General features: G+C 33.9%; 2 protein-coding genes across 8 annotated transcripts; one reads left to right on the forward strand and one right to left on the reverse strand.

The window, feature by feature from the left end:
* The first annotated feature begins 4,793 nt into the window (after positions 1–4,793).
* On the forward strand, positions 4,794–8,864 carry LOC104237738 (F-box/kelch-repeat protein At3g23880-like). 4 transcript variants are annotated; one of them, XR_011401445.1, is made up of 2 exons: positions 4,794–4,933; positions 8,280–8,435. XR_011401445.1 is itself a non-coding variant. In XM_009791953.2 (2 exons), exon 1 carries the CDS (start codon positions 6,822–6,824, stop codon positions 7,971–7,973), a length of 1,152 nt encoding a protein of 383 aa, XP_009790255.1. In that variant the 5' UTR covers positions 6,592–6,821; the 3' UTR covers positions 7,974–8,005; positions 8,566–8,864. The 4 variants fall into 4 exon arrangements, 2 of the variants coding, with proteins under 2 accessions (XP_009790255.1, XP_009790252.1); XR_011401446.1 differs by lacking the exon at positions 8,280–8,435 and adding an exon at positions 5,286–6,563; XM_009791953.2 differs by lacking the exons at positions 4,794–4,933; positions 8,280–8,435 and adding exons at positions 6,592–8,005; positions 8,566–8,864.
* A 1,496-nt stretch (positions 8,865–10,360) lies between these two features.
* LOC104237739 (rsm22-cox11 tandem protein 2, mitochondrial-like) lies at positions 10,361–20,661 on the reverse strand. Of its 4 annotated transcripts, none has more exons than XM_009791954.2 (14): positions 20,347–20,655; positions 17,378–17,429; positions 17,073–17,235; positions 14,154–14,419; positions 13,937–14,010; positions 13,725–13,819; positions 12,975–13,072; positions 12,691–12,774; positions 12,090–12,170; positions 11,889–11,972; positions 11,710–11,805; positions 11,486–11,565; positions 11,255–11,343; positions 10,361–11,136 (listed from the first exon to the last, which is right to left on the reverse strand). In XM_009791954.2, exons 2-14 carry the CDS (start codon positions 17,402–17,404, stop codon positions 10,802–10,804), a joined length of 1,572 nt encoding a protein of 523 aa, XP_009790256.1. In that variant the 5' UTR covers positions 17,405–17,429; positions 20,347–20,655; the 3' UTR covers positions 10,361–10,801. The 4 variants fall into 4 exon arrangements, with proteins under 4 accessions (XP_009790256.1, XP_070009109.1, XP_009790257.1 ...); XM_070153008.1 differs by having other exon boundaries at positions 11,255–11,339; positions 11,482–11,565; XM_009791955.2 differs by having other exon boundaries at positions 17,320–17,429; positions 20,347–20,440.
* Between the last annotated feature and the right edge of the window lie 378 nt (positions 20,662–21,039).

Raw genomic sequence — 21,039 nt, forward strand, 5'->3', positions numbered from 1 at the left:
AAGATATAATATATACATAATTTATGTTTTATATGTGTATAATTATGTAATATCGATGTATAAACTATGCATATGGCTAGAAAAAAGTAAACAATAAATATGACAAACTATTTGTATAAAAGGATTTTTTCCTATCTATACCATATATGAAACTTTATTACTAAAAATGTGCATATTTCCATTATTACTCGCCATGTTTATATTTTTCCTACAAAATTTATACCATTTATTAAATACTCAATATTAAGAGCTGATTCCTTCCAAATTAGGAGCCTACAAATCTGGGATAAAAATTTGAATAGTTTATTCCTTCCAAATTAGGCGCCTAAAAATTTGGGACTAAATATTTTTTCATATTCACATTAGATTTGTTTCCTCCTTTTTCTGCAGGCTTCTCTTTCCTCATTTTTCACGTATTTCTGTTTCTCTAAATATATACCAGTCTTCCCTTTCTAAAGCTCAGGGTTTTTTTGATTTGGTTTACCTTTTTTTTTCTTTTAGGAATGGCTGAGCATATTTAAATATGCAAGGCTCTGTTTTCGTCAACTATAGGGAGGAGCTCTTGTTCTTGACGGGAGTGAGCTGATGCGCTTGGGTCAACAAATTTTCTACAAAAAATCTACAAATAAACTACAAATCAGTTTAAGTATGTATAAAGCAATATTGTTTTAATGGTATCTACAAATTACTATATTTATACTACAATTAAACTGCAATCTATATTTAAAAAAAATGTTGTCTACAAAATTTTCTCCTAATCTACAATGCATATCAATGCATTGATATGAATTTTTTCATATCAATGCATAGCCTTAAAGCTCTCAAAAGTGTAGCTACTGAACTGAAGTGACCAAATATCCTTCCACAAATCTACAAAGAAACTACAAATCGGTTTACGTATGTATAAAGCAGTATTGTTTTGAAGGGTATCTACAAAATTACTACATTTATAGTACAATTACACTACAATCTATGTTGGAAAAAAATGTTGACTACAAAATTTTCTCTTTATCTACAAAATTTCTACAAATAACTACAAATCAATTTTTCCAGGATTGATGAAGAACAAAACAGCAGAAGATGGGCCACCGGAGTTGCTCTTTATTCATGGTGGCCATACAAGTGAAATTTCTGATTTCTCATGGAACTCATGTGAAGACTGGGTCGTCGCTAGTGTTGCTGAAGACAATATACTACAAATCTGGCAGATGAAGATGATATACTCAATGGGTCTCATCTCTGTATTTTTTGAGAAGATGAAGGAATGGAGAAGAGAAAGAAATGGGAGGGGAAAACGAATATGGTCAGATCTTAGGAATTAAGGGGAGAGAGAAACGTGGGATATATGGATACCTTTAATTAAGGAGTAAAAACTGCTCATTAATTAGACCCTTAATTAAGTATGGTATAGGATTGGTAATTTGGTATACGGGTTTGTAATTAAATCAAACCTTAAACATTGAGGGTAATAAGGTTTCATATATGGTATAGGTAGGTAAAAATAATCGCAACAATTTTACCTTAGTATAAAAGTGGGTGTACGTGTAACTATAATTTTTTCATAATACTATCACTTTTATGTCCTTTTTGGGTGTTCAAATAAATCCCTAGAATACGTTAAATTAAATTTAATAGACTGTACAGGCATTGGTAATGTTGTAACTTGTAATGGAAAAATCTAGGACAAAAAGAGATTCACTATCAGTAGCATTCCATGAATTTTCAGAAAAAGCTCAGTAACCTAATTTATGTAAACACGTGAGGTAATGTTAGGTAATAAATTAAGATATTATTGTTCTCCTAAGCAAGTGAAAATTACTAAAATTCAGTAAAGATTATTTGTAATCCTGCGAGTTCATGAATATTATTTGTAATTCCACATATAAAGATTTTTGTTAGCAGTGATGTACAAATTATTCTTTATTATTTACAACTAATAATGGTCATATATTTAACCCCTCATGGGTATCCTGCTGAGATATGTACTAATTTAAAATATGGCAAAATACATAAGTACCCACCTAACCTATGGCCCAAATTCCCCTTACACACTTTCTGTGGACGATAATAATATTACACACGCAACATTTCTAAAGTGTAGCTAATACACACCACTTTTTTTCTTGACCAGCTTTTCAAAATATGTGTGAGGTCACGCGCCAATAAGGTCGTGACACGTGTCCTAACTCAAGAAAAAAAAGAAAATACTAAATTTACACCAATTGATAATATTTAAAAGAAAACAAACAAAAAAGAAACAAAGCCCCCTCCCCCACGTTCCCCCCCCACGTTTCTCATCCTCTTCACCAAAAATTAAAATAATTTTTCATTCTTCCATTATCACCACCTTATCACTGTTGTTACCGCCATAGCTGCCACCAACGTCGTAGCTACCACCATCACCATTAATGTTCAAAACAAATCAACAAATACCACAGTCCCCCTTCTCCACACCTATTTAAAAAAAGAAACCTTTGTTTGAAAACGAGAAATCCAGCAGCAATTGAAGAGGAAAATACTTTAAATGTTTGTTATGATTCTTTTTATACACGGGAAGAAACATAATATCAAGCTGGATTATAACTTCAAATGCAAAAACCCACTTTAAATTGGCTTTAATTGTTGTAGTGAGAGTTTGCCGGAAGGTGATTTGGGGAAGAAATGTAAAATAATATTTTTTGTGTGTAAGGGGGGGGGGAAGGGAAAGTGGGAGGATGGATCTAAGCTGGGATGACAAGGAACAAAAAAGAAAGCCAGATCTGGTTTCCCCTTTTCTAGTTTCTTTTTACTATCATATTAAGAAAAGATATAAGGAAAAAAATTATGACACGTGGCATTTAATTAAGGATCTCAATAAAATTTTAGAGGTTATACGCGCACAATGTTTTAGTTAAACACGCGCATGCCATCTGGAAAAAATGGTGTGTACTAGCTACACTTTAGAAAGGTTGCGTGTATAATATTATTATCGTCAGTGTGTAAGGGGGATTTGGTCCATAGTTCAGGTGGTAACATATGTATTTTGCCTTAAAAATATTTTGGAGTGACCAATTATCTAAACCAGCACCTTCTTGCATTTCTAAGCATGTATAAGTACCTTTTTTGTTTGCTATGAGATCTATTTGGTAGCAGCTAGGGGTGTACAAAGGAAACCGACAAATCGCACCAACCCGATAATCCGAGTCAAATCGAGAAAAAAACCCGACTATGGTTTGGTTTGATTTGGTTTGGTGTTGGAAAAAAACCCGACCATAATTGGTTTGGTTTGGTTTTAACTAAAGAAAGTCAAACCGAAACCAAACCAACCCGACATTACATATATAGAAATTTTAGATATATTTAATATATAAATATAATTATTGTGATGTAATTTATAAATATTTCTTAAAAGATTTCATAATTTTATCTTTTGAGATATTATTTCAAGGTTGGACTTACAACTTTTGAATGTTCCAATAAGTTTTATAGTCACTAACATTAGTAAATTAAATAATGCTAACAAAAGCCCAAACCAAAATCAAATCAATACTAATGCTAATAAAAGACATTCAATTCAATACTACGAACGAGAATGTATTGAATATCTATTTTTTGTTTTGCAATAATTCAGATACATAACCTATTTTTATTTTTTCTTTAGCGTTTAATCATGTAATTAATACTCCCTTATTAGTCTACTTATTTTAGCATGACTTAGTACTTTTAGATTATATTTATTTTATTATGGATTTTTAATTAGCAATATTTATATTACATAATTTTATTGTCTTTATTGTTGAATATTTTAGGATAATACCATGACATATCTCATATTTTGTATTATTTTATTGAAAAATACTTTATATAGTTGCATCTTACCAGGACTAAAGAAATATTTTGAGCACAATTTATATGTTTTGTTCAACAAAAATTTTATCGGAAAAAAACCCGAATAACCCGAAAACCCGAGAAAAACCGAGAGTGAAAACCCCGAGTTTTATTGGTTTGGTTTGGTTTTTATATTTAATAACCCAACACAATTGGTTTGGTTTGGTAATTGTAAAATCCAAACCAACCCGACCTATATACACCCCTAGTAGCAGCTATCAAGTATACATGTGGCAACCAAAAATGAAGCTAAAAATGAGAAAAAACAAAGCAATTACATGAACTTTTGAAACTGGAAAGACGCGTGTCCATGGATGTACCAAATAACCCCTATTTCCTAAACTACCCCTACGACCCCAACCTCCTCTCGCTAGCCGTTTCTATAATAGTATAAGTAGTAATAATATATATTTTTAATTATTATTGTAATTAAAAGTACTTTTATTCTAATTTCTAAATTGCTTTACAAAAAAGTAATTTTGGAGAGTAATAGTTTACGAATGGCCAATTTATTTGAAAAATGCTCTTTTTGTAATATTATAAGTCATTTTTGTTTGGTTAATCTTTCAAAATAAATACTTTATAGTGTCAAATTACGAAAAAGGATAGCAAAAGTTTTGTTACAATCCGTATTATTTAAAACAAAAAAAATTAAATATTTTTTATAAAGAGTTTAATTAATTTTTATTTAAATAAAATATAAAACATAAAGTACTAATATAGATTAAAATTCTTAACCAATACAAAGTAAAATATAGAAATGGCACTAGATAGCCACTATAAAGGACAGTTATTTAAGAATTAGCCAGTATATCATCACTTTTAGTTTTATTGTCCTGAAATTAACATTTTTAGTTTAATATTTCAAGATAAAATAAATAGTGGCCAATCTCTAACAAACATTCATAAAAGTGGCTAATCTCTAACAAACATTCATAAAAGTGGCTATTTATGAAATCCATTTGCTCGGCCCAATTCGATAACGACTACTCATCTCCCTCAGCCGTCCATTTTCCCGGCGAGGTTTTCCGGCGAAACCATTTCCCCGTCCATTGCTCCGCAAGTGGTAATATATTCAAATCTTAATTAAGCTTATAGTTGAAGGGTACAAATATTCAAATCGCATACCAATTTTTATTGAATTATCTGTATCCATTCAGCTCTATTTGTATTCTCACCAATTTTTTCAATTGTGCTAATAATGTTGAAGGAAAACTCTATTTCTTCTTATTCTTATGCATTGGAGATCTAAAAACAGATTAATTTGACGTGTCATTCTGTTATTAGAGTTGGAACATTTTTTTTTCCTTTTACATAGATTCTAACACTACAAATGGATGCTATAGCCATATGGGAATAATTAGATTGAGCTATGTATCCTAGGGTTCCTGAATAAAATGATCTTGAATTATGTGCAGCTCTTGACACCACAGTATCTGCATTTGATCAAGAGGAAGGTAGTTAGCTATCACCACCAAAGGGTGGTGTAGTGGTAAGTACTCTTTCAGTCTTAACAAGAGGTCTCGGGTTTGGGTATGGAGTCGCCTTTGGTAAGGAGTGTTTTACCTCCAAAGTAGGACTTTACGGCGCGAATCCTGATTAGTCGGGCCCCAAAACGCGTACCGGACACTGCTTGGGGGAGGATTATTAATAATTTGTTGCACTGTGGAACTAGTGCAATCAATAGTGGAGTATAACTAGTGATGGACTTTGCTTCTAAATTTACCAAATTAATTACTATATACATTTTAGCCTTCTGTGTGATTTGCAGATAAGGGGATACTTTCTGCATATGATTAGTAATTAATATCTATTTGGATAGACATAACGTGCTCATTTCATAGAACACAATGATCTAAGGGTGTTCACAACCATGTGTTTAGCGGTTCATAGTCAGAAGATCATTTTTGTCTGATTAAACCTTCATTAAATGAAAACTATAGTTGCTTGCCTTAATTAAGATTGAGCGTGAGTATGTCTGTTTTATTGCTCACACATCTGTTGTATCATACTGTTCAGTGTGCACAAATAGGTCTTTCTATTTTCTGTTCTTCAGCAGAAAAGGTTTAAGTAGGTCCATGCCTTAGACGAAACTTTTAGTCTTTGAAAACATGTACCCATAACACTTTCCTTTGATGATAAGTTGACAAATGATGAGGTATTAAACATGATCAACTGTTTTTCTTACACACGTCGAATCATATGATATTGGTTATGGTAATTAGGACCTTTTCAGTTTTATGTATGCTTCATATTTTCTTACTGATCACTTCTCTAATACTCATCCTTGTCCAATCTTCTTGAAATACAATATTTCAGTGGCTAACATTTATTTTTTTGAGAATGGTAACATGTTCAGTGGCTAACATTTATGATGTTATCAAGATCCTAACTTAGCAAAATTAGGCATCATCTTAACTTGGGAACTAATGTTAACTAAGTAGAGAAGGTTTATATAGAATCCAAGCTCCACCTCTCCCTCAATATCTATTTCATTGTAGATACATTGTTGTGAGAGATTTTATTGTCCATATCCTATTTGTTTCCCGTAGACCCTTACTTTCCTTTTATTATCCTTTCGGTTGCTCAGTGTCAATCTCTTTATTCACCACCGCTCTCCTATTAATTGTTGTCGGTTTCTCCAACTTCCACCCTCCTTTTGTTCACCACTCTTCCTCTTTTTCTTCAGCGCGACAGTTGTCATCTTCGATGTATCCATGTTTATCTTTGTTTCGGTGGTGTCTCTGATAGTCCTCATGTTTTTCCCAGATTTGAAAGTTTGTTCTCTGTCGCTCTCTCACTTATGACCTTGCCTAATTGGTAGAGTTGTAAGTGCTTCATTTACTGGTGCTAAATTTCCCTGTTCCTTTGATCTTGTAAAAGTTGTTCAAATCCGCTAGGCATCAGGCCAATCTTTTGGCTCTTCTTTTGCCGTTACTATCTTAATAAGCACGATGATCTCTGCTGATCCACCTGGTGATGAAATAACAAACATTTTGTCAAGACTTCCAGTCAAAGCTCTCATGCAATTCAGGTGTGTTTGCAAATCTTGGTTTAATCTTATTAGAGATCCTCATTTTGTTAAGATGCATATGAATCAGCATTCATCATATAAGAAAAGCTACTTGATAAGTAAAGATATCTTAGATGTTGGGGAAAAAGAATGTTGCACTTTGTACTGTGATGAAACATTTGCCGAGCACAAGAACCCGGAATTTCCTTTGTGGGAATCGACTAAAAGTTTTGAAGTCTTTGGCTGTTGCAATGGTGTTCTCTTTCTTCTTTACCCTATAACTCCTAGATCTGATTGCAACATGTATTTTTGGAATCCAGCCACAAAAATAGTCAAGAATCTTAGCAGTTCTACTGTTCAGCTTCCTGACATTCCTGTTCATGTGGTGTTTGGGTTTGGTTACATTCCTAAATTGGATGAATATAAGGTGGTAAGGATTTTGTATTCTGAGCAAATGAATCTAACAGACCCCCCAAAACTTCCGCCTATTGTTGAAGTTTACTCATTGAAAACAGATTCTTGGACAAAGATTGAAATTGATCTTTCATACTTTATTACAAGCCATATGGCAAAGGCATTTCTAGATGGATCGATATATTGGGTTGCAAGAAAGGTTAATGAAACTGTATATGATGACTTTATTGTATCTTTCGATATGGCTGGCCACGTTTTTGAAGAAATAAAGCTGCCAAAGTCTTACCTCGACGATGGTGCATTAACTGGATCGTTAGCAGTATTTCGTGATTCACTTTACCTATTTGTCCATTGCCCTGAATCACTAGATTGGTGGCATATTTGGATGATGAAAGAAGATTGTTCTTTAAAAGTTTGGTGCCATCAGTTTAAAATTGATTGCTCATTCAAAATCTGTTGGCCCCTATGTTTTATGAAGAATGGAGAGGTTATATTCGAATCCATTGAGGGGGACTTTTCTATTTATGACCCTATAAACCAACAATTTCAAGATCTTCACTTCCAAGGGAATCCTGAGATGATAGAACTATTTGCATACAAGGAGAGCTTGGTTTTACTTGATTTAGTAACTAAATCTTGGCCTAGCAAATTTCACGACAATGGGAACGAAAAAGTTTGAGAGCCAAACTCTGAGGCAAAAAAGCTTCACAGGTAATGACTATTGACTAATGAGCCAGTGAAGTCCATGTGAAATCTTTGACTGATTTTCTTCTTGTTTCTGAAGGTTTAGCTGTTCATTAGCTTTCTGCATAAAGTTTAAATTTGGATTGTTAATATTAGTCACCTCTATGTTGCATGTATAACTTTGTGAGGAAAATGAAAGACATGGTAATTGTACGATTGTGTGTTACATGAGCTCTTTTACTGCCAGTTTTTTATTACAATGAATCCATGCAACATATAATCTTCTTTGTGATGAACACAGATTTGAGAGTTGGCTATCGATCCTAAGTAATGGGGCTCTCAACAATATTGCATTGCTCAATTCGAAGAATGCATTTTGGAATGTTATTTGTATAGCTTGAAAACAATTGGTCTTGGCTTATGTCCTGCTAATGCACATCTTCTACATTCTTTGCTCTCTGGTGGACCAGCCATTGCTGTTTCGATCCGTTTTCTATACCCTAAGATGTCTTACTCTAGTGATCCTGTTCTGTTATTGCACTTGTAAAAGGTACAAAATTTAAAGATCTTCTTGGTTCTTCATGCAGGTTGACAGCAATAACAACAACAACAGCCCAGTGTAATCTCACTAGTGGAGTCTGGGGAGGGTAATGTGTACGCAAACCTTACCACTACCCCGATAGAGACGGATTTACGTGGAGGGGGTGGGGTACATGCACCCATGCTCCCCTCCCTAGGCTATGCATAAAATACTAACCTTTTCAATTATGTGGTTAAATATATTTGTGGCCACCCATGCTCTCCTTTTTGTCCCCAAGGTTAGGGGTTTGATCCCCATACCATTTTTTTTGATTAATTCCTTTTATAAGTAATTACAATAAATGAATTCCCAATTTCCCACATTTCAATTAACAACATATCCCTATGCCCTTTCTTTCTTTTCAATGAACAAACAAATACAATTTTTTTTTACTTTTTTTAAAAATAATTCTCTTTTGCCTAGTCTTTTTTATTTTCTTCTCCTAATCATTCTTTTGAGTACAAACACTTTGAAATCCCTAAAAGTAAAGTACTCATGACTAGTCTCTCTCGGTTCTGAAGCTCTCAGTGGATTTGCAGGAAAACCCTGCTCAATATTAAGCGTCGCTTTTAAAAACTTTTTTGAGTGATTTTTTAATTTGCTATATAGAGCGTCAGATATTTAATTTGACTACGTACTGTTTTTTTCACTTTTGAAGCTGCTCTCTCTCTCTCTTAAAGAGGAAACTAATATCATCCTCTGCCTCTGCAGAAAAGCTGAAGAAAGAGCAGTATTTAAAGAATGGACTTGCACTGCTAAAGAACGGACCCTTTGATAAAATACTAGTAATTCTTAAAAAAGAAATAAGAATTTTAACTAAATTATTCTTAATTAAAATTTGCGTATTATTAACTTTGACTGATTGATATATGTAAATAAGGACAAATTTTAAAAAGTAAAGTTAATTCATTTTAATTATGTAAAAGAACACTTATTTTGAACAAAAATAAAAAAACCAAAAGACCAAAGGATTACTTATTATGAATTGGAGGGAGTATGATGTAATAATACTAGGTGAAGTACATGCTACTCTCCAAATAATGACTCACAAAGGTCTATTTTTTTGTTGTTGTGGGTAATGGTAAAACAAAGAATATTTTCAAAAATTATTTTCCATGATCAAATACTTCAAAACAAAAATGTTTCTATCAAAAGTAAATAGATCTTACAAATTTATGTGCAAATATCCTACGATTTACTAATATTATTAATAGTCTATAATATTTATTTTTCCAAAAATGAATATTGGAAAATATTATTTCTAGCAAATATTTTTTCATAAAAAAATGACTTTAGTCATACCATACCTATTATGAAAAAAAAATCAATTTCCTCATATTATCAAAAAGTCACCTAAAACGAAAACTCATTAAATTAGGAAATTGAAAAATCATTCACCTTTCAAATAGTAACAAAACTATTCTTCTTTTGGCTAGGGAGTACATAATCACATGAGCCTAATAATAAATAACACATCCCAAATCAAATGGAGTCCCACTCTGGTTTTTACACGTGGCATAACACCAGTACATGTTATGATTTTATACGTTGTGTTTCAATTTATGTGAGCTTATTTTCTTTTTGCTCCGTTCCAAAAAGAATGACATCTTTCTAAATTTAAAAACAATTTAATTTAAACTTCCATTTACACCCTTATGAGAAACTTTTATAATCACATAAATATTCTAGACTCATTTTAACTTGTTTAGGACCATAAATTCTAAAAATCTTCATTTTATCTTAAACTAACGAGAGAGTACATGATTCACATTTTTCACTTGGAAAAGAAAAAGAACTCGTGATTCACATGCAAATGGTAAAATGATTTGTGCAGAATTCACATTTATATCTTCACTTATTGTTTCTTGAGCAAAGTGCCATTTGAGCAAACCTCTGCTCAATCTTATCCTCTGCTTTACCAGAATAACTATCTGGTTCACTTTTCTTTCCTCAAGCAATAGTTAGCTATGAAAAAACTACATGTATTACAGTACCTTTGCCCACACGTGAAATCTGCTCAACTTTATGCTTTTCACATTTTTTCTAATAAATTTTTTTTCATATCCGATAAATCACCAAGGGTCAGTTGCCCATAGTTCGATAATCCGCGGACCATGGCCCGTCCCGGAAACTTTCTCCATTTAAATATCAGGTTTTTGTCACTACGTGCGCATAATTCACACATCATGCGCTGCGCTCTTACTTCTTGACCAAAGCCCCGAGGGCCATTTTTCTAACAAAATCTAAAAGGGCCATAAGTCACCCCAGACTGATCTTCGAGCCTGATGATGCAATGTTGGGTTTTTGCTCTTTGTAATAACAATTCGGTCAAACGAGCCTTCAGTGCCTTCTCGATCCATTGATCGACAAATATCCATCTCAACCCGCTTGCCCCTTCTTAGAGGATTGTATATGATTCTTCCCCAACCACTACCAAGATTAGCATGGGCTGTTTCTTCGCCTTCTTCCTCCCAATCATCATTTTCAGTAATGGCGTCTGTTTCTGTAACATCGGAATCATAGGAGATTGGATCTTCATCTTGAACATCCTCATCTTCTGATGAGATGAACTGGTCCTCTGGCATAAAAGGAAAAGTGTCACTATTTTGTAATGTGTTAACAGCAGGTTCTAGATAAATAAACAAGTTTTTAGATGGCAAAGCAAATCAAAGATCAGAATACCGATAAACAAATACCATAGTCAATCTCTAAATCCTCTGGATTTCTTCTGGCATGCTGCTCCTTCAAAGTCTCAAACTTCATACCATCCAGTGGCCAAGGCTCCCTAATTGAAAGAAACAATAAGTTCAATTAAAGGTTAGCTTAAGGTAGTGAAACAGAAACAATGAAATTTCACAATTGTGATGATACAACAAGCTAAAAACAATTTAACTAATGGCATGTTGTATTCTTGATGAACAACTTGCCTTGGCCGTTGTCCTCGTCTAAAAGCAATAAAGCAAAACTTTTCATCTTCAAAGCCACGTAGAGGCTCACCTTTCGACCGCTAACAGACCATGCAAGAAACGGAATCAGAAACATGTTTAATACCCATGTATTGGGAGAAAGAAAATGCAAGCTTACACAGGAAACGGAGACTTCATCAAATTCAGAGTGCACATTTTGTAGGGAAAAGGAATATGAGGCAAACCTTGTAGGCACGTTGTGATGTTGTCCTCTGCAAGCGTTGAACAAAATGACAATATTTTCCAGTGTTATCCAAAGGACAACTTCCATCATGCGGACACTGCAAACAAAAGAACAAATTCATTGAGATAGAAAAGTAGTGCAAATCTATTCAGGTAGTTTCATTACAAACTTTACGCTTACTGGTGCAACTATATATGCTCCATTCTTTAGTGTCGTCAATGCTTTACATTCTTTGCCAGATGCATCTTCTAGTTTGCGGCTTCTCTAGAAATTACCATTTTAGAACAAAGGGAAAAAGATCATTTAGAATAAACATCCCAACTTGGAATAAACCAGCTCCCTCCCCGCCGTCCAAGCAAAAACCAAAAAAGTGAATTTTACCCTTTTCTCCATCCATAAAATGTGAGATCGCATTTGAGATATAATATTAGATCCTTGTGGTGTTCCTGGTTCAACCAAGACCTGCTCAACAGTATATTGTTAGAGGAAATAGCTTTTTCTCTTACAAAAAGAAGATTTTTGATAGAGAGATAAGGAGGAGATATTTAGTAGAACTACAGCCGTGTAAATGAGGTTTCCCCTCTTATCTTTTTCTAATACAGAGAGAAGACAAACTAATTATCATCTTATTCCAAGATCTTGATCAAGTTATCAGTTTCAGATAGTACTTGAACTGGTGAATTGAGAACTAAAAACATCAATAGTATGTGAAAACTTTGAAGAAAAGCATATAATATAGTACTTGAAGATCAGAAGAACTTCCCTAAACCATCAGAAACTTCAGATAACACAAACATAATGAATCGACTAACTGTTGAAGCTTGATGAAAAAGCCTGCCACTTGGATGCACGAAAAATAAGTCTGTAGGAGAAATGGAATAGCAGGCTCTTCCCGCTTTCTGTTTGGGGTGGGTGGGTGGGGGAATAGGAGGCGGATGGGGGAAGGGATTTGGACTGCTGAAATATGGACTTCAAAACCTACCAGAACATCTCCTGTCAGTTCCCAGAGCTGCCGCACAACCGTGATTCTGTCCTTCAGAGATGGAATCTCTCCAAGTACGTATGACTTCAATCAAACAAAATTTAAAACTAATCAGCACCATAATCAAAACATGATGCAACAGAGCACAACATATATTCTTAACAATGACAAGATTAAACACATTAAAGAAATACTTCATAGTTTGATGAAGTAATAAAGTATTATAATTTGGAGAAGCCCCTACACAAAATCTAAGGAGCAAACCACAACAAAATTGTACTTACAGCAATCACAAGATCATGTTGTCTGTCACTCTTTTTGACATCCTGAGAGAGTGCTTGAATACTTCCATAACTTTGAATGAGTGGCAAATTTTTAAGACCTACAGCAATTACAGGACATATTTTGCCACCTTTATCAGCTTTTCTAGATACAGCAGTAGAATAGTAATAAAAATATATGTAAAGGGGTTATAGGTTCGCACTCATGAAAAGTAAAGCACTCAAAACTGCTAGAGAGAGAGAAACAAGAAAGCAATCCTTAACCACAGGCCTAGATACTCCTTTATTGTACAACAGTAACAGGCCACAATATCAAGCAGCACATTAAGTCCCACGGATAACAGCAAATGACTCCAAGATATGACATCGTAGGTTGCGGCTTGTGAATCTCAGCGAATCTCCTTCATATATACATGACAAAAGCTCAAGGCATACAAAATCTTCTTCTTGTTGGCAAATTCTATACTCTGATAAGAGGACAATTTGCAAGGCTGGAACAAGTTGCATCAGATTTATAAAAATATGATGTACACATATAGAATTGTATTACATTGTGTCTGAAGAACAGATTTGATATACTTTCACATCAAAAAAGCACAATAGACATACTTCCACATAAGCCAGTGACTCAGAAAAATTAACTAGCTGATCAACGAGGCAGTAAATAGCTAGTAATTAGGATTCAAAAAAATGCTTCCTAAGAGTATCAGACTTTTCCAGATCCGAAGGAATCCATAGAACACCAGAATGTACCTTTTATAAGGCTCTGTCCAGCACGCTGCATGGACTGTGATGGCTCCACCAAATTAATTCTATTCAATGACCGTGGCCACACTTCTCTAAGTGCCCTGCATAACCACACAATTCAACAACTTATTAAACCAAAGGGTCAACAGATATTAACATATAGGTATGACAATTAACCAGCAGAAATCAACTATATACAATATCAATAATCTTCTCACCAAAATGCAGAACCAGTCCCAGCCCCAAAATCCAACACCTTAGCTGGTGAAAACCCAGGCAATCTTCTACGAACCTAAAGTAAAATCATATCAAAGCAATCACTTTTCGCAACCAAATTCATATTCATGTTTCAAAACCCAAATTTTGGAAAATTCATCTGAAAGGACAAAATAGGAATGTAAAAAATCATTTCAATTAGATATCATATTTGTTTACCTCACTAAGCACTCTATAAAGAGCAGAGTAGACGGCAGGCATACGGGACGCCACATAGGCCACTGTTTCATCCTCCCTATACTTGAGGCCAATGTCACCATAGGCGCTTTTAATTTTCCACCGCTGTGAACATTCAACAGACTTCAGAGGATCTTCAACAAGCTCCTTGGATGTGGAGGTTGGCAGCATCAAATTCACTTCCTTTATTTGGCTGAATGATTCTGATAACCTCAACACTTTTCTCTTCATATGTGGCTCCTCTTGCTCTGCAATAAATTAGATCCACCCGAAACACAACTTTAGAGAGCGATCTAATAGAATGGCAATCAATCAGTCAACCAACTATCCTCAACCCCAAACTAGTTGGGGCCGGCTCTTCCTGCTTCACAATAAGTATACCCAGCCAAAACACAATTTAGAGTGAGATCACACAAAAGCATGTCAATCAGTCAATCAACTGCATGTCAATCCTAAACTAGTTGGGGTGGGCATCCTAGCTCTTAAATAAGTAGATCAAGCGCAAACACAAAACTTTAGCGAGAGATGAAATAGAAACATATACTCAATCAACTATGCCTGCAATCTCTAACCATTTGAGTTCTCCTCTTACGACGCAATAATAGGCCCAACCCAAGCATAAAAATTAAGATGAGAGCAAATAAAAGCATATCAATCATTCAACCATTCCTCAATCTCAAATTAGTTAGGGTCAGCTATACAAGTCATCTCATCCATTCCACTTTCTTTGGGGCCATTTGTAGGATGTGAAGAAAAGGGCACAGTTTTGGCCAAAAATAATCCCACAAGTATCACTCTTAATTTAACTTTATCCTCGAAATATCACCTCTGATAGAAAAAAATCTATACTATATTAAAAGCACAAAGGCCCTTAGCGAAATGTCGTTCGCCTTTTTTACCCTTTATATATAGAGTTCACACTAGACAAAATAGTCATTTGATAATTTTTCCTAAAATTTAGGATTCTGAAGTCAACTAAAATTATTGTTATTAATTATTTCCTTATATAAACAATGTAAAAAGTCCTAGGATTTTAAAAAATTAAAATTTAGTACTTAAATAGGTGTGCAAGCGTGTACATGTTTAAGGAAGATTACTAACGAAGCATTGATATGTCTAAACTTCTTTTGAGAATTTTTATAAGTGTGACATGCAAAAGCGCACCCTTTTTAAATTTAGTGTATATAACCGAAACAAAAAGTGTACAATTATATTTTTATATTAGTTAAAATCTCAAATTATAAATTTTTATTTAAGAGTTGTCTACGAATGTCTGATTATGGGTTTGCGCTCCAAGACCAAATCCTACATTATGATTTAGCAGCTAAATAATACTTTAACAATGTAAATAATTTAACTTATTTTGAGTACATTAACAATATAAATAATGTTTAAGCAAATTTTAACTCATATCATAATGATATAATGATTTAATTTATATCATGTTATTTCTTTCTAGAAATAAATATTGTTGGATTTAAATATTTCTAATCTAATAAAATTCTTTCTATGATAATTATATCTAATAATATATGGAGTATCTTATTGTTATTCGTATTCTTCAACTTGAGTTCAATAGGAATAACATAAATTTTATATTAGGTACTTTGAGCAAATAGAAATTATTTTCTTAAGGCTATGAGAACATAATATAGTTGCATGATATTTGACAAGTCAGTATATTATTCTACACTATTTGAGCTATTAAAGTAAATGTGCAACTCATATATTGAAGTTATGTAAAGGCATTAATTAGAATGCTCTTGCATGATATAATTTTTTCCTTTATTAAGAAGGCTAATAGGATCAATAGTTCTTATTAAGCTTTTACTTTAAAAATTTTATTTTATAACTCATTACATAGTTTAATAAATTTTCTGTAATTTTTTCAAATTTTATATTCATTGATATGAAGAACACGCGCAACGCGCGTACTCTAAAGCTAGTCTTTTTAAACATAAATTGAGAACTTTTGGTTTCACACCTATGGGATTAAACTCTGCTACATAATGGGTCTCATTGAGCCAACCCCAAATAGAATTTCAAACTCCTGAAAGTCTTATAAGTCCTGAAAGAGAGTCTCATTCCCGTACCTTACATACACACAATTCCAAATCAAGCTTTCTCATCTCCTTCGACATACAATATTGCAGTAAACTCAAACAACATAAATTCCGTTCACAAAAAGGTATCAATATTTGAAGCATATGAAAAGTGGTGGCTGATGCAAAACCAAGAAAAGGTATGGCAGCAAAAGAAACATAGTTGTACTTGGCAATGACATGAATATGACATAGTAGTCTGCTAATGTGAAGGGAACCGATGAGTGTTACTAATTACTACTTTTTTATTCGTTGATATCTTATATGCCATAATTTCGGAGAGAACAAAAGGGTCAACTAACATTGTGTTCATTAGCACTGGAATTCAAATCCGTATTAAGCCCGTGTTATTCGCAGATACTCTCAGCATGAATTCTATATCCACTCCACATTAAAATAAAATCAGTACAACTCTAGACAAAAATGAAGGTTAAACCAAACACTTATCAAGCTCTTAGTACCGGGAATACCAAGCTCTAAATCTTAACGCAAGAACTTGACAAACCAATAAGCAACCACCATTGTCACAAATTAATCTTTTTTTACAACCATGGTGTCCGGGCACAAGCTAGACTAACTCCACATGGTACTTGCTGCCTCCCACAAGCACATGCACCGAGTTTCACCAATTAATCCTTTTGCATGCTTGAAGGAATAAATATGTCAACGGTGATATTTTGAGTATGAAATGTAATAATTGAGGGACCATTTCAGCAAAAATACTCTAATCAGGCACATCCTAATGAAATCAATGTTTGAACAAACGTGCATAAAAAATAAAAAAAGGTTGAAACTTTACCTCGGAGGTACTTTTTGATAGCTCTACGAAGGCGGAGAGGAACAATATGGCAACGTTCAGATTGTTTAGCTGCGGATTTGAGTGCTTCAGCAGTGAACTTTGGAACCGTTTCTGATACTATTGACGCCATTTCTGGTGGCGCTTGGCGGATTCCGGCGAATTTCTGGCAGATTAGAAGCAGCAAATTAGAGGTTCAATGCTTCATAGTAGGGTTTAAGGTCTGCTATAGGGAAGGTCTCTTCGTTACATTTGCAGTAGGATGAAGTTGTTGCATGTGTTGGGCTGTGATGGGCCTGTGAGAGTACCTTATAGAGGGGGATTTGGCATGGCATGTGTGGCAGTGCGTGAAGCCATGACCTGTGTGGTAGGGGCACATCATAAGTTCAGACCATATAGCAGACAAAAGTATGGTATTTAAGTGGAGAAGGGTGAGTAGTGGGACTGTCACACCCCTTTTTTACCAACTTCACTAGCCCTCTTAAAAAAATAAAAAGATTCGTAAAGCTCAAACAAGGGTTTTTAATTAGAAAGTGACAAAGAAATGTGTTCAAAAGGATTTTTCAGAGTCGCCATCTGACATTGGTTACCGTTTTATAAAAATGATTTTTCCTTTTTAAACACTTTGGACTCCAAAACTAAGTATGCACCAGAGATTCGGGTAAGGGGGTTCATTTGACTCGGGGAGAAGGTCTCCCCAAATCCCGTAACTAGTACGGTTGCATACTTGATCTAGTAAGTTTTTAAAATATTCAAACTGAGGTAAAAAAAACACAAAAGAAAAATAAACACACAAAAAGGCTCGAGGTCGTCCCCACCTAATAAAAGAAAAATAAAAAAAAAAGATAAAAATTCTAATCTAGCCTACATTGCTTCCTTCGCGATGCTCGTCATGGCTTCCAATTACAAAATACTATGGGGCATTCCCCGGAATAAAATATGTACAAATCCTTCGGGGCATTCCCCGGATAAATTTAACTAAAGGGGGTGACCTCTCACCTGTGATTTACTAGTCCGTCAGGAAAGAGAAGTGAAGTCAGATAGTTACTCTGGCAGTGCAGAGGATAAGACCATCTCCAACCCAACACCAATTTTGACACCAAACGTCATTTTAGTGTAAAATTTGGTTTTTTTTACTCCAACCCAACACCATTTCTTATACCATTTGGTGTGTGAATAATGTTACACCAAATTTGGTGTAACACTATTCATCAACACCATCACTATTTATCATTATTTTATCATATAACATTTTTAATCTAACATATTATAATTTGGTAACTACTTATAGTTTTTGTGTAATATCTTTATAATATTAATTTATATTTTACTTTTGGTGTATAATTTTATAAATTAATTTTTGTATATTTTATTTTTATATAAAATTATAAGTTAATTTTATAATAAGTTATAATTGTATAAAAATATGTAACCATAAAAAAATAAAAAGTGCAAAATCTGAAATTTAATGTGTTGTAGATAAATAACACAATGTTCATTAATTATCATAAAAATAAATATTTAATAAGTAGGGACTGTAATGCACAAAGATGCTCATTTTCCACTTTATAATGCAATAATAGAGCATTTATGGAGCAACATACTAATCTTGTAAGTTGAATATTTATGTAAAAATTAAATTAAATTTTACCATTATGTAATATTTATTTAATTATACCTTATCAATGATTTCATTTTTATTTGGATTATACATTAATATGTATGATGTATAATATTTGCTTATAATTTATATTATTCAAAATTAAAGGTATAAAATAACTTTATATTAAATGGTTATATAAGAAAGAAGTATGAATATATGGGATAAATATGTAAAAAAGAAAAAAGAAAGTATCACACCTCATTTTTTCCGAGGGGGATAGGGAGTTTTTTCAATTTAAGTGACATTATTCGAAATAGGATTTATTTATTTATTCAGAGTCGCCACTTGGAATAATTTATGGTGTCTCAAGTCACCGTTTTATTTTAAATCTCAAATCGAGGAAATTTGACTCTGTTTAAAGTCTGCGAAAACCAGAAGACCAGGTAAGGAAATCTGTTAACCCGAGAGAAGGTGTGAGGCACTCCCAAGTTCCGTGGTTTAGCACGGCCACTCAACTATTAATAATTAACTTAATTATCTGATTTATACATATTTGAAACCTATTGTGCATTTTTACCTTTTAACCGTTTTTAATATTTATGGAATTAATTTGAACAAGTCACGATGTCGCGCACTTGTTTGTTTTGGTACACATTGCAAACAATGCCACGTGAAACGCACCCGTGATTTACAATATGTTTATTATTATTATTCGAAGTTGTGGTCGGGTCACATGAAATGCACATCAGAATGGGATTTACGTATCTTGACCATGCCACGGGAGCCGCACCCATGGCCACGAATTAATCGCGCCTAAAGCAAGCTACGATGTTCATTACTTATTTACCTAAGCTAACTTTGAGATTTGTTGTAAGGTCACGATTCATGGAAGTAACATTGTGGAAAAAGGATAAGTTTAATCACTAGAAATGATTTACAACTTTAAAGTTCTTACTATTCTATCTATTGACAAGATTCGGCCCAGCCAGTCATTTATGAGTTTTGGCCAGAGAACTCATGGGCACAAAAGCCCAATAGTGCACCAAACTGAATTTTAACATGATTTCAAAGTTGTCTTTAAAGCATATTACTCCAGACGTTAACACTGATTCGACCAAGTTGAAAACTCATTACACAAAATCATAGCTCAAAATTTTTAATAACAACCTATAAACTATCCTAATACAAATTGAGTTTGGATAAGGTTGCTGACAAAGAAATCTCCAGTAATTGTTCTGCTCAAAGCTAGATTCTATATATTCATATTCAATACACAGCAATTTCACCACTTCCACTTTTCAATTGTTCGAAACAGACACAAAATCATTTGGCTTCAAAATCCTACAATTCAGATCTAATAATCAATGACTAATTTCAGCTCAAGTAATCAGTTAAAATAATCAGTTGAAGAAATAGCTAACATAGAAACGACAAGGCAAATCCGCTGATGAATTCACGAGAAACCAGGCATAATAAAACATCTAGCAAACCTACACTTAAACAGAGAATAATTCCAGTTTTAGCATTCAAGCCAAAGTGAGCGACAAACTAAAATAGATGAAAATATGATCGGATTCAGTGACGCATCTTCGAAATCAATCAGGAAATATGGCTTGAGTAACTCAAATCTTCATTCATATTTTTAAAGTGAAAAATAGATGAATATCTACATACCTAAACGCAGTAAAACTGTGCTAAACGACCAAACAAGAGCTGGAAATAGGAGCCGAACTTCAAGCTTTCAGCAGAGGATAACAGCAACATAGTTTCTTCAGCAAAACCAGAAAAAATCGACACCAAATGCTAGCGAAATGTGCTTCTCCGTTCTCTGAATGTGTGTGTGTCTACAGATGCGTGTTCTAAAAGAGGGAGGTAGGATTCTGGGGGCGGCGGCTTCTAGCTAGGTGAAGAAGAATAAGACAATGGTTGCTAGGGTTTTTTTTTTAGTAAGGGGGAAGGGTCCGATCTGGAGATGGTGGAAACGGCCAGGAGGGGAGTCCGTTCTCTGGCGGCTAGGTTTCTTTTTTTTGTGGGAGGGGTCCTCTTCATTTGATCTCTTTTTACGGCTTGTTTGGATGGTTGTTACCTATTGTATTGTACAGCATTGTTACTTTAAATATAATATTTATTTTGATTATTATTTAAATTTTATTGTATTGTATCGTTAAATTCATCGTTACGTAACGATAAAATATGGCACTTTATGTAACGATCGATTTGATGTGGTCCCGTCGGACAGGTCACAGTAACAACATCCGAGTGGAGATATTCTGGATCTAAATAACCAAATATTCTGGGCACAACTTTAGCATCTACTTCCAACTGAAGTGATTGCATTGGCAATCCGCAATCTACTTTCCCAAGATA

Source organism: Nicotiana sylvestris, chromosome 8 (genome assembly GCF_000393655.2).
Source record: "Nicotiana sylvestris chromosome 8, ASM39365v2, whole genome shotgun sequence".
NCBI classification, from domain to species: Eukaryota; Viridiplantae; Streptophyta; class Magnoliopsida; order Solanales; family Solanaceae; genus Nicotiana; species Nicotiana sylvestris.

Coding starts and splice junctions, on each gene's coding strand:
- LOC104237738 (XM_009791953.2), top strand. CDS start 6,822: ATGATCTCTGCTGATCCACCTGGTGATGAAATAACAAACATTTTGTCA.
- LOC104237739 (XM_009791954.2), bottom strand. CDS start 17,404: ATGCCATGCCAAATCCCCCTCTATAAG. Junction 14,420..17,072: donor TATCAAAAAGTACCTCCGAG/GTAAAGTTTCAA, acceptor AATTTATTGCAG/AGCAAGAGGAGCCACATATG. Junction 12,171..12,690: donor AACTGACAGGAGATGTTCTG/GTAGGTTTTGAA, acceptor ACTGTTGAGCAG/GTCTTGGTTGAACCAGGAAC.